The 16,123-nt window shown below is 39.3% G+C and overlaps 1 protein-coding gene across 2 annotated transcripts in view; it reads left to right on the forward strand.

Moving 5' to 3' along the window:
• LOC110964923 (potassium voltage-gated channel subfamily H member 1-like) overlaps window positions 1–15,646 on the forward strand; it is a 78,625-nt gene extending 62,979 nt beyond the window's left edge. For both annotated transcript variants that reach the window (XM_051960179.1, XM_022213784.2), the window contains one exon: window positions 6,202–15,646. In XM_051960179.1, coding sequence (XP_051816139.1) covers window positions 6,202–7,065 — 864 coding nt within the window. In that variant the 3' untranslated portion in view covers window positions 7,066–15,646. The remainder of the gene's footprint in view (window positions 1–6,201) is intronic.
• The last annotated feature ends 477 nt before the right edge of the window (window positions 15,647–16,123 follow it).

Consider the following 16,123-nt stretch of genomic DNA (forward strand, 5'->3'; position numbering starts at 1 on the left):
AAGAAAAAAAAAGGTTTATTTTAAGAAAATCTCCCAAATTTGGCATGAATATTCTTGTAAATATTTTCAAAAATTGAGGTAAAATCTTCAAAAAAAATCCTAAAAAGTATCTAAAATGATTACATATATATCAGGAAAACTTCTAATATTTTCTTTAAGAACATTCACATAAAAATCAACCAAAATCCTAGCCTAGTCGCGCTAGACAACCCACTGCAACAAATTTAATTCTCTGCCAGGGTGGGTCTAGTTACCCTCCATAAGGTTCGAGGCTGGATTCTCCTAAAACTGGCCGACGAATCGCCATGAAGTGTAGAGTCAGAAGGCGGGCGTAACTAAGTGACGACAGAGGCGCGACGATTCTGACAGAAACAACTGGAAACAACTAGCCTAGCCGTGCTAGACAACCCACGGCAACGAATTTAGTTCTCTGCCAGGGTCGACAACAAAAACAACAACAGTCATTGAGCTCCATTAGCACCGACTCTGAATAATCTTTCTGTTAACATGTCTGTAATATACTTGAGCTTCACCCATTGACTGTATAAATAAGGCTTCACCAAACTACCGCATCCTCTGATTTCCGGCGCTCTAGGAGCCTATTCGTTGCACTGATTGGTTGTATACCTACCCAGTTGCTGCAGAGTGATTTGATAGACAACCTTTTAGCCCTGTCGAGCGTGCCTAGACCCTTGCGTCTTCAGAACATGGGTCTAGCGCGGCTAGGCTACCAAAATCCAGCACAATTTGCTGCATTTTGGTTGATTTTTCTGTGTGAATGTTCTTAAGAAACATTTTTAACATTTCTTTATTTCCACCAAAAGATGTTCAAAGATTTCCCAAAAATGTTGAAAATGTGGACATCAGAAGTTAGACTTTGAAAATATATATCTTTCCCACATTTTTTTTTTTTTACAATTTTGACCTGCAGGACGACACGAGGGTTAAGCTAGATGGACCACATTTATTTTGCATGCTGTTTCCTCCTGGTTTGCCGTACAGAATGTGACTAATCCTCCTTTTAGTCTTCGGTAGGAGAAGCTTCAATGATTTGCTCCCAGCGAACACCGGCCAAGCAGGCACTTTGGCCGGTCGTGAATCTCGTCCCACAGCGAGACGGAGGAATTGATTAAATAAGCAGCTTAATCGACATCAAGACTTTCTAACTGAGCCAGATTTACTCCCGTCAATACGTTCGATGAATTCTTCCACGCAGGTGGTCGGCACGTCTTTAACGATCTGCAGCTGCTTTAACCTGCTCGTATGAATCAAAATGAAGCTCACCGACAAACAGCCAATCACCGTCAGTTAACGTGTAATCACAGTCACTGATGCTACAGCTTTGCCTTGGCTAGCAGCGAGCAGGTTTGGTTGGAGAAAGTGAAGCAGATGAGGAGGAGGTGGTCCTGGATTTTAAAAAAAAGGTAATGAGTCAGTTGTATTACTTTGCCTTCTGGCTTCAGTAAACATGATGCAAGTAGAAGCAAAATACTGTAAAAACAGCATCTGAAAAACAAGAATCTGCAAAGAAAAAAGCAGAATATCTCCTAGAGAATCTGGAAATTTCTTCTATACATATATTTCTAACATTTTTTTTAGGACGTGTGAAGTGCACGCTGCAGTTTTAGACTGTTCATTCCTGTGGTTTCATTTTTTTATTTCAGCAAATGCTCACCAGAAAACATGGACAATTAAACAAAAAAAGGTTCCTTCAAGTCATGCTATTTGAATCATTTAACAGAATAGATGTTTTAAATATATACACTACTGTTCTAAAGTTTTCAGTCACCCAGATAGTTCCATGTTTTCCACAAAAAATCCAACTTTTATCCATGTGCTAACATAACTGCACAAGGGTTTTCTAATCATCAATGAGTCTTTCAGCACCATTAGCTAACACAATGTAGCATTAGAACACAGGAGTGATGGTTGCTGGAAATGTTCCTCTGTACCCCTATGGAGATATTCCATTAAAAATCAGCTAGAACAGTCATTTACCACATTAATAATGTCTACACTGGATTTATCATTCATTTAATGTTATAGTCATTGGGGGAAAAAATCTGCTTTTCTTTCAAAAATTACATTTCAAAGTGACCCCAAACTTTTGAACAGTAGTGTAAAAAATAAATCGGATTTCATAGAATGTTTAGCAACGTTTGGGACTTTTTACATCAGCCAATCCATTTTTTTAACTACATAAAATGTGATAAAAATATGACTGAACTTTTTCTACATCTGTGCGATAGAGATTAAAGTTCTGACAGTGCACACATTTAATAAATGTCAGCAAACACAGCGTTTAGTCAAATCAGCCTCTGCTGGTCTTATTAAAGGAAGCATGTCGCATTCATATTGAGATTTACACAGGATGTCTGACAACCATTCTTATCTCTGTCAGCTAAATATGAAGCTCCGATTAGCTTGGCTTAGCACATAGACTGAAAAAATGCAGACACAACTTGCCGAGTTCAGTGAAATATGAAGACACTTTAGCTAAAAGTAAGCAACCCAATCAATTCTGTATTTTCTGGCAAAGAAGATACAGAATTTTAATGAATGTGTCTGCTCTGTTTTCAGTCTTGTGTCCTGATTTATTGAGGGCAAATGAATTTGTTATTAAAACGACCTGACTGTGTCCTGGTTGTAGCTTCACATCAACCAGACAGATATGAGGAAAGTAGGGATGTCCCGATCAGGGTTTTTTTGCCTCCGAGTCCTATCATTTTGAGTATCTGCCGATTCCGAGTCCCGATCCGATTCTTTTCTAATATAGTAAAATATGTATATTATCTATTAAAAAAATAACAAAAAACTTACGAAAGGTTTTCCTTTTTATTTTCTTAACGTCAATTCAAAACAACACTTAGAACAGTACATTTCTGTGACTAAAAATAACAATCAGAAAATGAAGAAATTTCCCTTTTAGCTTAGGTACAAAAGTAAAAATAAATAATAAATTTCCCTTTTGGCTTAGGTACAACAGCAAAAATAAATAAATAATAAACTTCTATAAAATAAACAGCAGGTCAGCTCAACCCAAAGGCATGTAAACAATAGGGAATAAAGTTAACAAAGAGCCACTTTATAATACCGTAAGGCCAGTAGTAATGTGCTCTTATGAATGGCACATATTTGTCTAGGGTTTCACTGAAGGACATGTATGTTTTTCTTGATGAAAACCAACATTTCCACCTTGTCAGGTTTGAGCCTATTCCTGTTTTCATCTATATACATCTCATTTTAAAAGGAAATTAAATAAAAAATAAACATATATATCCAACCGAGTCCAAATCGGGAGGTCACTTCCGATCCCGATCGAGTCTGTAATCATGTGATCGGATCGGGACATCCCTAGAGGAAAGTACCAATGTTCTGGCTAGAAGGTGAATAAGCATGTTTTCCAAACTGCTCCTTTTATCTGTATTTTTTACCGCACAGGAAATTCCTGCAGAAAATGTGTTTTAGCTCTGCTGCAGGGTTTTTAAAGACAACGCATATTTGTGCAGCCAGGCCTCATACGCAGCTAAACACGACAACACTGCATTTAATACGAAAGCACGATTCCATTAAACAGTCGCCATATATTAAAGCCACTCTCCCATCCTTCATTCAGACAAGAACAGCTGTGATCAACAACACAAGTGTAGCTACCAATCATTACCTCATTCATAATAAGGTTAGGCTGCCCAGGAGACGCAGGCAAGATTGAAATGGCTGCATATGAAGAGGCAATCTCATCCGCCGCATTAAAGTGGGTATTCGCCAGGGCCCCACACTTCCTGTACGTACACAGCAGGGAAATCCAGCGGCGGAGTGAATAAGGAGTCGAACGCTGGCTTCAAATGGAGCCTCACAGATCGTGGTTTTGATGATATGAATTCAAGTGGTTGTGAGAACAATGTTGGTGTGAGACGAAGAAGTAAAACTGATGCTGTTTTACCTCTTCAAATGTGACGAGTCACTTTGTTTTTTATTGAATTTCAGTGTTGCGCTCGACAACGAGCAGAACTGAAAGAATGAAACACAACATGAATATCAGACTCTCATTATGCAGTAGAAACAAGCTGTGAGCTGGATTTCATTGATAAGAAGTGGACCTTGAGTTGGGATTGTTTTTTCGGACTGTTTCTAAGATCGTGAATTAGTTTTCATGCTTAAAAATTAGATTTGGTTAGCATCTAACAACTTGGGTTTCCTTTAGGTTTTAGAATACGATGTCATTGGTGAATTTTCTTCTCGTAGATTTCAAATGTATTTCGCCCTAAACTGATGACGTGATGATTTTCAACATGTCTGTCAGCACCACGTAGAAACTGATGCACGCTGTCATAACTAGCTCCAGTCTCCTTCCCGGTCTGCTGAAGAATACAATGAACCAGCTACAATTCATTCAAAATCATGCTGCAGCCTGTTTTAAAGCCTTAAGACTGGTTTCCTGCTACATGGCTTTGCACCAGACTAAACCGCAGAAATGCTTTTGGTCCATGAAGCAGTGAACAGTCAAGCTCACACGTGTTGCATTCAAAAAGATAAGGAAAGCAATGTACAAAAAAAATGATCAATACATGTACAAATTGTGCTGGTTGAAGAAAAAAGGTGTTAAAATTGCTGAAGCTTACAATAAATGTGCAAAAAATACCTAAAATGCTGCAACAGCTGCTCAGATGAAAGTAGAAAATATTGGTAATTTTTCTATAAAAAGCTGCTCAGTTTAGCTTTTATGGTTTAACTAATAATGCTTGTTTTCTTTATTATTTTATCATTATTTGTTTTATTTTGGCATTTTTGTTTCGATATAGTCAAGCCATCTCATGCTATATTTCATAATTTCATTTTTAGTGTTGTTTCTATTTGTCTTTTATTTTCATAGTGACCCATCTTTTATTTTTGTCTGGTTCAGTTGTTCGGTGTGTATTCGTCTCTGAATCTATTTTAACTTCCTTGTCTGTCTTTACAAAAGATTGTAAGCTAATTGGAATTGATTCGTTATATTTGGTTGAAAAGTGCTAGAAGAATAAAATTTGATTGATTGGATTGCAGATTAAAGCACAGAGAAAAATACAGAATGATGCAAACACAGCAGTGCGTTAGCAACAGCTGGGTGTAACGCTAACAGTGTGATTCATCGTTCTGAAGCCAGAGGCGGGATGTGAACTATACTGTGTGTGTCGTGGGAACAGACTCGTGACATTTACAAAGAACACAAACTGTACAACCGGTAAGATAGACACTGAAAATGAGGGTTGTTCTGGATTTCTACTATTAAAGGAGGTCCTCGGCTTAAGGTGGAATTCCGTTTCTACACACTGACGTAAGAAGATTTTTGCCGAAAGTTGGAACTGCAGCAAAAATGTAAACAAAGCCGTTTCGTGCATCAAAATAGTTCTTCATAAAAGTCATGAATACCAACGACTTCCATGCATGTATGAATCATTTTAAAAGAAGATAACAGAATATTGTAATGGACTGATATTGTTGTTGATGTTGATGTTTCGATGTTTATTGTTCAGTTTCAGATTTACCTAAAGTCAGTGAACGTGCCATGTTTAGTTAGCTCATCTCGGATTGGCTGAGAGTCAGCAGTAGAGAGCTGGGGACAGCGGCTAATTCTGGAGCTAAGTTATGGGGTTTTTGTTGATATTTTGGCGTTGACTACGGCCCACAGTAGCTTGAAGGTTCAACAAACGGCCAAAGAACAGGTTACGGTCTCACTCATTCATCACAGAGGGTCGCTATATGTTGACCTGTTTTTACAACTTGACCGATGATCGTTGGTGTTTCGTCCTATTCCCAGCGTTTCATTCTGTCTAATTTCACTTCCATGGAGGTGTCTTTCCTTTTGTTTCAAGCACTGCCATCAGAAGAGTCTGATTTACGCTTGGGAGCCATAATGAAGGACAAAAAGTTAGCGAAGGTAGCACAATGCAAGGTGGCGTACAACCAGAGAATGGAAACAAAACTGTCTTATAGTGCCGCATGACGACGTATTTGGTCTGCTCGCCAACTAGTTCCACGTAACCAGTTCTGACGTAACGCCGTAAGTCAAACACGTCATAAACCAAGGTCGCCCTGTATTTGTTCACTTCAGAGATTAAACTGACTCATCTTGATTGTGTGCTGATGTTTTTGATTATTCGACTCTACCTGATGTTTATTATTGTAGTGCTTTTGTCACAAGAACTTTAAATTCTCTTGCAGATCGTCTTCCGGAAGATCAGCGACGTCAAACGGGAGGAAGAGGAGCGGCAGAGACGTAAAAACGAAGCCCCTTTGAACCTGCCGCCAGATCACCCAGTACGAAAACTCTTCCAGCGCTTCCGACAGCAGAAGGAAGCTCGCATGACCAAACCAGAACTGGACGAACAAGACATCGAAAAGGGCCCCGTCTACGTGGAGTTCCCAATGGCTAATGCCGCCATTACGACCACCAGCATTGTCACGGTAACAGAAAGCCCAGCAACGCCCTCATCTTCGACACCTTCGTCTTCAACTCCTCCAAACTGCAGCCCCTCGGATAAGGCCAAGCTGCAGGTGCCATCGCCCATTTCTCTTGTAGGAGGTCGAGCTGCCGAGCCGGTCAAAGTAAAAGGCTGGGGCCGCTTCAAGGAGTCCATGGCCAAAGCCGACAACTGGAACAAAGTGTCTAAAGCCGAGTCCATGGAGACTTTACCTGAACGGACCAAGGTGCACGAGTCGCAGATGTCTCTAAAGAAGACGGACTCGTGCGATAGCGGCATCACCAAAAGCGACCTGCGTTTGGACAAAGTGGGCGACTTGCGGTTGACGCCTCAGGACCGCAGTCCGGCCCAACCTCCAGAGACCAGGCACGTCTTCTACCCCATCCCCGAGCAGACGCTGCAGGCCTCGCTGCAGGAGCTCAAGCTGGAGCTGAAGGACGACCTCAAGAGCCTGAACGCTCGCATGTCCGGCCTGGAGGCGCAGCTCAACGAAGCGCTTGAGCTCCTCAAAGCCAGGAAGTCAAGCGCCGGATCTCCGCAGCCACTTTTTGACATTTCTAGACCTGTTTCACCAGAAGTGGACAAAGAGGACATCTTCTCTTGAAAGGAGGATTCATGAGGTGAATAGTGAACTCATCTGGAATCCCGTAGTAACCGGATTACTCGGATAGCCGAGGCCGCACTGGGTGCATCATTTAGATTAGGCATGAGTGTGTTCTGGAAGAAGCACCGGCCTTCATCGTGGCGACGGACGAAGGCAAGTCTAGGTCGTCGCCCGGATCTTGGCGGCGTAGCACCGAACGCTCGGAGGTTCCACAAAAACTGACAGCGATGTTTGTACATATTTATTTTTCCACTGTGTGATGGAAAAATGGTTCGATTTTATCCAAAATCAGATTCTGAGAGTCTCCCAGTAGATGCATCTCTGCGTGGAGGCTCCAGTGGAAGCAGCATGACCCACTGGTTTGCCACTGAATCGTTTGTATGAGATTCTCCTGCATGCCACATAAAGTAGACGAGCGCCTCAACGTTGCAGGCGGCGCACGTTTGATTAATCGAGGCCGCGGCGCCACTCATTTGCATTATTTCACGGCGACAGTGAAAAAGGGGGACGGTCTTTGCAGATGTTGAAACTATCTCAGAGGAATTTCCTCAAAAAGTCCTCTTATTATATCAGCTGCCAGGATCATTATGAATTATACAAGAGATAACTCTGCCCAGGCAATCTGATTTTCCCTAACATGTTTGAGCAGAACTTCTAATTTCCATAAACCACAGATAGATGTGCTTGATGAAAAATGGAATAGAATGCTAACTAGAGAGCGAGTTATCCATCTTTCCTGATATCTGCTATGTTATTCTCATATACAAACACTGCAGCCACATGCATATATATATATATTGTATGAGAGCCAAGCAGCTTTATCTCCACTGATGCATTCAGTGATTAAGTAATGCAGATGGTACTGATTATGGTTATGGCCCTTACGTTCTCTGAAAACTGTCATGAACACAATAAGGAAAGAAATTTGCATAATATTCCTTAAAAAATTATTTATGTAAAATAAAACAGGCTGTAACAAAGTGGACTAGGATCACAGGAAGCTTTTATAGTGATGATTTTTGCTACTATTGGCCCCTGATGTAGATTTTTCACATTATAAATGCTGCATGATTTAACATGTCTGTCAGTTTTCACATTCACATGGGAAAAAAGCACAAAAATTTGACACAAAAAGGCAAAAAAAATCATCGGCGTACATGTTAAAGCTGAGTGTTTGAAATGTAGACAACCTGTAGACATGTTTTTATTGAGCATTTTGAAGTATCAGCTTAGAGAAGATGGATCGAAATTGCAAAATGTGGGAGCATTTCTGTGTCCGCATGAGGTGGCTTTTTCCGAAAAACAGCCTCAGTGGAGAATGACCACACCTTATCTGAATGAGAATCAGAGAATTAGAATCAATATTTCTTCGTCTTCGGAACACGAGTCATAGCCGATAGGAGCTGACAGAATTCCAAAACTTTCCTCTGAGAGTCCAGATTGCCTGGTTTTGTTTCTTTCTTCTTTTGTTTCAAATTGCGATTTTCATTTCTTTTCTAATGTTTATTGCAGCCATGCATAGCGTAGCCTAGTTTATTTGCCCTCTATAGACCCCTTGCAATGTTTACTAACACAAGGTATGCGTGCGCAGACCCGGTGCAGGAGCTCCTTAACATTCCACTTGAATTTAATGGGTGAGCCAGTGTCTGACGACTGGGGTGTCTCGGAGTTCCCTAAACAAGAACAGAAAGATAGCGTTTAGGAAATTGCACGTCTCTGCTTTGGCCGCATCAATGGGCTCGCTTTGAGAAGGTGGTGGCGGCTGTTGTTTGGGACTGCCGCCGCCGACAGCCGCCTCCTGCTGCCTGCCGGACACGGCCTCTTGCTGTTTGGATGCAGCAGATGGTGTGCTGTCCTGTTGCTGCTGGCCTGGTTCGGCATGTTGGGTATTAAGTAATCCTTCAATGCGTTATCAGGCACTACTTTGACATACTGCACTGTCCTGCTAACGGGCTCAGGGCTTCTCCGGTATATCAGCAGGAACTGTGATATCAACGCAACGACTGCTCCGGAGAACGCGGAAATCAGTATTAAGTAAACCAAACGTTTAGCCGCGGTAACGAAGCAAGTTCCACCTGGTCGCTGTCACAGCTGCCATATCATCTGCTTTACTACGATTCTGACAGCCGACAGCACAACAAGAAGGCATATTTAGCGTAATATGTGCTTGCAATATCACGCCTTGGCCAGGTAAACAGGCTTTGTTTTGAACCGGGTCTGCGCGCGCAGCTGCCTAATTAAGTATGCATACGTCATGTGAAAGGGGTCTATTAGTTGTAGGAATAAGCCTAGTGCACATTTTCTGTTTTCTTTTTTAATCTTTGAGACAAAAGTTCACTTCACATTTCTTAGAACTCATTACTTAGACCAGTACTTGGAGGAAATATTAACCTGCTTGTTGCTGTAATAAAACCTAAACAATCCTTAATATATTGTTCAATAACTTAGGTACCGATAGCTACAGAAGACGTCAAAGTAAAATAGTATTTGATGACTTAAGAAAATCTGATATTGGTCGACAAACTCGTTCTAAAAGACAGAAACACATCAGAGTTCTACAGTTTTCTGCTGGTAATGAACATTTTAGTGACACAAACAGAACACAGTTAGTTTTTCTGGAATCAAACCTGCAGCTTTAAACTCCACATTCTGTTGAAGAATCAGTGTTTTGTTGAAAATTAAGCTTCTCTGCTTTGATTTTAGTTGGAATCACAGAACCAATATGATTAATGGCTACAAATAAATGCGAAGTAAATAATAATAAATGATCTGTCTATAGGAATACAAATTCTTAAATTATTTTTGTGAAGTGACAACATGAAGTTACCTTTTGGCTGTTGGAATACAAATTTAAAAACAGATTTAAATGCCTGTTATATATTGAAACTCTCATTAATAAACCTATAATTTCACACAGCTGAATGAAAGTTGAAGAAAACAGACCTTTAGTTTGCGTTACTGAGGAACTTGTTTCACATGTAAACAAATCGCCATCATCCACACACCAGGGGGCGCTGCAGGAAGAAGTCGCTGGTAGAATTAGCTGCATTGCTGTTAATGTTATTTTGCATTTGTCTTAAAATGATTTGAACACCAGCATCAGTCAAAGTGCGTTGATCAGAAGTTCCTTTAAATTTTAGAATTTTATCTAAAAATTATTTTAAAAAGTCTTTCTGTTTTACATTTTTACACAAATCCAGTTTCACCAACAAGATGAATGTTTATTTGTAATTATTTTAAATGTATTGAGGATTATTTCAGATGTCACACCAACAGTTCACTGTAAAAACACACTAAAACCATTCGTAGAATCCCCAAATTTACACTTTTATTTTAAATAACCGACATAAATCTGTGTAACTGGATGCGCTATGATTGTATCGGAAACAAAACAGAGTAGACTGCAGTGTGGGGAAGATGTGTTTTCATTTTTTTGTTGTTGTTGCTGAAGCTGCGCATTAATTACAGACGTCCAGAGAAAAATATGCATTAAACATCAAGTAAAGCAGAGCAATGAGTTCATGTATTAAGCAATAATAAAGTCACATTTAGCTGCTAAAGTCGACTTCGTGCTAAAACATCAGTGGGAAACGATGAATAATGAAAGAACGTTGAATAATATTCAGTAATTGTGGCTCATTTTTGCAGATTGCAGGTAATGAAGTCCAGAATAAATTGAGTGCAATCAGCAGAAAAAGAGTATTAAATCACAGAGATGTATTCCTAAAACAAATAAAAGCGGTTTTTGGGTTTTTCTCTGGTTAGCAGCAGCTGCTTTACTGCAACTATCAGTGGAAGAATTCTCTAACATGACAAAAAAATAACCATTACTCTCCATTATTTATTATTCATATGGATAATTTATGTTCCCCGCATGTCTCCTCTCTTATCAAGACAAAGACAAGCTGAGACGGACACGGCTGAGGGGAAAAAGATGCTGAGGTTTTTACTCCCAACACTTTCTGAAGCCTCCGTTTCCATCAAAAATTCAGCTTGCTAAAAATAAATGGGCATGTCATCACACAAGTGAGAGCTCATTTGGTTCGGAGCCAGTGTTTGCAGGTCTTTATGGGTCCGCTTTCACAAAGCATTTCTCCAGAATCTCCAAAAATCAGCTCGCCGTGGCCTCTGGATCACAGATAATTCATTAAGATGCCGCTCGAGAGTAAAGAGTTCACAAATCAAAGGGAGGGAAAAAGAGGTCAGGCAGCATCGGCGAGGAGTTCAGGAGACGATTCTAAATGATGTAATGGCACACGGGCTTTATCTAAGCGACGAAATCAATCCTCAGATGTTTTCAAAGTTCAGCGTGGAGTCTCTTAGAACTGATAATTCAGCTCACGAGCCAGCAGATTCTTCCTTATTCAGATCTGTTCTGTAGCTGCGATTTCATAAAGAAACAAAAAGAATAAGCAGTTTTTGGAAGTGATTTATTTAATTTACCCCAAACCTTCAGCGGAGGTTATTTTAATTTCTGTAACTGCATTTTTTTACCGTTAAACGTATAAAACAAGAAGTGCATTTACTGAATTTTTCATCCGACATGGTCTTCTGAACTAATCCTCTCCCAGCAGCTCAGGACGAATCCAAACGTTGCAGATTCCATTAATGATGTATGGACACAGAAGAGAGCCGAGGGGGGAAAGCATCTTTCAAAATTGAACTTTTTATGTTATTTCCTGCCTTTTTTTTAAGCTAAAAGATCAATTCACAATTTAGAATTTTATCAAAATATTTTTTTATTTTAGATTTGGCAACGATTTTACCGTTAAAAAAAGAAGCGACATTTGAAAATCAAAATAGGCTGATGTCAGTTCATTTTCTAATGAAACTTTAAGAAACTAAATTGAAAACACTAGTGACAAATTTAAGAGGCTGAATCAAATATAATTAGAAACAGCTATTTATTACATTAATTGCTTTACATAGAAAAGATGTTTAATTGTTCTCATGTCTGTTACAGTTGACGTTCATAAAGGAGTTATTTTTCATGACTAAAAGTTTCACAGAAGTCTGACCCCAATAGACCCTGTGCACGTCAAAATGCTGACTTCCGGGTTCTGACCGGGAGGGCTTACAGGTCCTTCCGGAGGCTATTTCGCAGCATGGATAACATGGAATCAAAAAAGAAAAACATTGTTTTCTCGGCAAAACAAAAAATCAGATTTCAGCGTGTTCAAGGTCGATATGGGAGGTACTGTAGTGTACCATTATGTTCGGCTTCTGGTGTTTATAACGGTTCTATAAGCCTTCACCGTTTTCCAAAAGACCGGCATTTGCGGGCTCAGCGGATTACCAAAATTAGACGAAAAAAATGTTTCACACTGAGCTGAGGATCGGGAATATTAGTGCATAGTCACTGATCAAACAGCAAATATCTGATAAACTATAACAACAATCCGTGCACTCTTCAATCATTTGTTATTCCGTTTTGACACCTAATCAAATATAGAGTAAATCCAAGCATTTATTTGTCATTTTGTTCAAACAAAGCTACAAATATAAAATGTCTTGCTGAACTCGACTAAGTACCAAAGACTAAAGTGTAAAGTGGATTCTCGTAGCTAACTAAGCAAAAAATAGTAATGTATAAATATTAGAAAATAAAATAAGGTACATGTTTGGCAAGCCCTACAGTTAAGCTAGCGCTAGTTATGTAGGATGCGATGCCACTTACCTTCAAAGTTATATATGTACTGGGATATATAAAATTTGAATCCCTTTTCCCGTTTGCTTTGAGGAGCTGACGAAAAATCATCAACGAGACGATAAACATCGTCAACAGAAATTTTAGGCAAGTTGCCGAGGCATCTGGAAAAGTAAAGTGTACTGCTGGCTTCTTCCATTTTGACAGCGCTGTAAGCGGGACCGGAAGTAACTGTAGCACCCGGAGTTTTTCAACCGGAACTAGCACATGCTATCATGCACAGGGTGTATTTATAATTCCTGACGTGTTCAAAAAAAAGAAAATAGGATTACTATAAGTAAAAAAAATGATTCCCTAACAATATTTGACTTTTTTGTTTTTCTGCAGTCTCCATTTCGTCTCAGCATGAAAGCAAAGTTCCCATTTTACCTCCCAAACACGAGACACCATTGGAAAGGCCAGAAAATCCTCTATTGAACACATCAGGATTTAGCTGAAATGAGTAAAAAACAAATGTCCAGTAAGCTCAACTTCATGCAGATCCAGCAGCAACCAAGCAAAAAGAAATTATTTTACTACTCTTTACTACAACCGATTCAAGTGCAGCTCTACAGCAGGACTGTACAGCGTTATTCAGTGTTTCAACAACATACATGTGTTGTTAGGCGTCATAAAACAAGTGTACAGGATGTAGAAACGCACCATACCCTCAGAAATACAGATTCACGAGATACCAGAGACTTTGTTGGCTTAAAAACATCCAACCAGCTCATCCAAAGCTCATTAGTTGACACATACTGCTTGTTTCCTTCATGCAAAATCTGAAATTTTACGAGTTTTGTGCAAGTAGGTTTATATGAACGTTATGTTGGGTTTCTGGAGGGCTTAGATGCTTTTTTTAAGGGGTTCTCTCCAAAGAATATTCAGTATTATCTGATTAAAACCTTTTATCATCTTCCTGTTGTCAACTTGATAAAGTTCTGCTCAGATGTCAGCAGCCAGCTGACTCTCAGAATCTTTTTTTTTAAAGAATCTAAGATTGTTGCCAACTAGATTCAGTTTGATTTTCTCCCTTGTTCATTTGTAAAGACGTTGTGAGACTCTATGAACTCATTTTCACTCGTCATTAAATTATTTCTTATATGAAATCAAATCGCAGGAGTTTTTAGGGTGAAACTCTTTTAGGGCTGATCTATTTCTTTTATTCCAGACTTGCCACAATGTCACAAAACCTAAAATAACATCTGCGTAGGATGAAGTTTAACTTATTAACTTGAACCCTCTACACATCTGTACATCTCATATCTCACTGTTTCCTGTTTGTCATCACACCTGCCTCGTTTTTTTAGCTGTTTAGAAACTCCAGCAACACATTTACTGTTCCACATTTTTCTGTTTTTCAAGCAATCTAGTATCAAGTAGTCATCATCCAGACCGTTCCATAACTTTACCTCATAAACCCTTCATGGTGGTACGAGCAAATGGCTTTTTTTAATTCAGAAACAGCAACCTAGACATGCTGAGGCTGTAAATAACCCATAATGCAACACTCACTGAGGGAAAACTCTGGATATGACCGGGTTAGTTGTTACCCCCTGCTTCCAGTCTTTAAGCTAAACTACGCTAAGCTAAGCTAAGCTAATGGACTTTTGCTAATAATTTCCTATAATTGTGTGGCATCAATAATCTGATCTAAAGTCTGTTAAATTACTCTCTCAAATTACTCCTTTATGGCTTTATTGAGCCTCCAAGTTAGTTTTCTTGAAGAATAAAGCGTATAAATCAAATTAAAGCTGCTGATTTGTGTGGATTGTGAGCTTTAGTCTCAAACAGCACGAAATAATCTTTGAATTAATGAAAACACAACCAAACATCTGCATTGACTTTCCATGACAACAAAGCTGACAGTAATGAGGTGCTGACTGTCGTTTTCTGTGATTTATCTGCACTAATCTCATTTGAATATATTTATTTTCTTCAACAGATTTATTGTTATACTTTAAAAAGAACTGTAAATTCTTTCTTTGGTGGGATATTTTCATTGGATTCCACTGGATAAATCTGCTCTTTCACTTCACCAATGACAGACATGAATGACAGAACCGGTGATATTTGTATAAAACTTTCCTTCTCAACGACACAATCGTAGCTTCGGGTCTTTTGTGTTGGTTTTATTTCCACTGTAAATTTACCATTTTATCAGTTTCTTTACATTTTATCCACAGGAAGGAAACCAGATCAGATTGTTTTCATGATATCGGTATAAAGATGAATCCTGTTCCATGTAGAAATCAGATTTTGTAGCTCAAGAACTTGCATGTGGAGAGTTAGTTTCACTCCAGAAATACTCGGTACTAAAAGGAGGGATGCACTCTAAGATCCCTGAAAGCAATATGTGCTGTAACATTTATAAACTAAGATCCAAAAATATGGAAAACCTGATGCCACCAAGTGAAGGCGACCTTTTCTCTGTTCTTTTTCGAGTGCTGCGGAACCACTTCACTGCATTAACCCTCTTGTTATTGAAGTCATTACCTTTAATTGCTACTGAGAAGCATGCAACACTGTGCCTTCGTATAAATTGCCCCGTCCTCCTCTTCCAGGCCTGCAGAGAGAAAAGCAGTGTTAAATATCCAAACTACCGTTGCTCCTTTGAAGCGACTGATCTATTTTTGTGGTCAGCTCTGGAGAAGCTGCCTAGTTCTAAAGCCCTACTCATAGCTCTATATAGATAGATATATATGCACAAGTTATACTGCAATGTTTAGGTTCGTAAGAAAGAGCAAAACTTCGGTGTTTGGTTCCTGTAATATGCACATGCCTCTATGTTCACACGTCATGTGATGAGAAATGTAACTATTTCAAGCACAATGGGAACTCTTTGTTATGAACTGTGACATACTGTGCTATTCATAATAAATATTTTATACGTACCGCACCCTGTCTGGTCTCTACGGGAAGCGAATCCTATATACAATCATGGAAAAAAATGATCAGACCACCCTTGTTTTGTTTAATTTCTTCATTTTAATGCCTGGTACAGCTAAAGGTCCATTTTGTTTAGACAAATATAATAATAAAAATAGCGGATAAGAGTTTAATTTCAGAGCTGATATCAGACATTTTCCGTGGTTTTCTTGTTAACCAAAATCCCTTCAGTTCTTCCATCAGTAGCTATGGCATTGTTCTCCCAAAAACAGGTTTTAGGATTCCACATTTTGTTTTCTGTCTGTTTTAGTCCAATGATCCACACAGGAGTTGGTACTGATTCAGAACCATTGTTTCTGGTGACTGCAGCCATGCGTCTTGGCATGCTCTCCGCCAGCTTCTGACGCTGTTCTGCTGTCACAGCAGCCCATTCCTGTTGCACCAATTCAAATTATTTTGTTTTGTTTTGGCACTTGTGGTTCT

Source organism: Acanthochromis polyacanthus, chromosome 15, assembly GCF_021347895.1.
Source record: "Acanthochromis polyacanthus isolate Apoly-LR-REF ecotype Palm Island chromosome 15, KAUST_Apoly_ChrSc, whole genome shotgun sequence".
In the NCBI taxonomy this organism is placed as follows: Eukaryota; Metazoa; Chordata; class Actinopteri; family Pomacentridae; genus Acanthochromis; species Acanthochromis polyacanthus.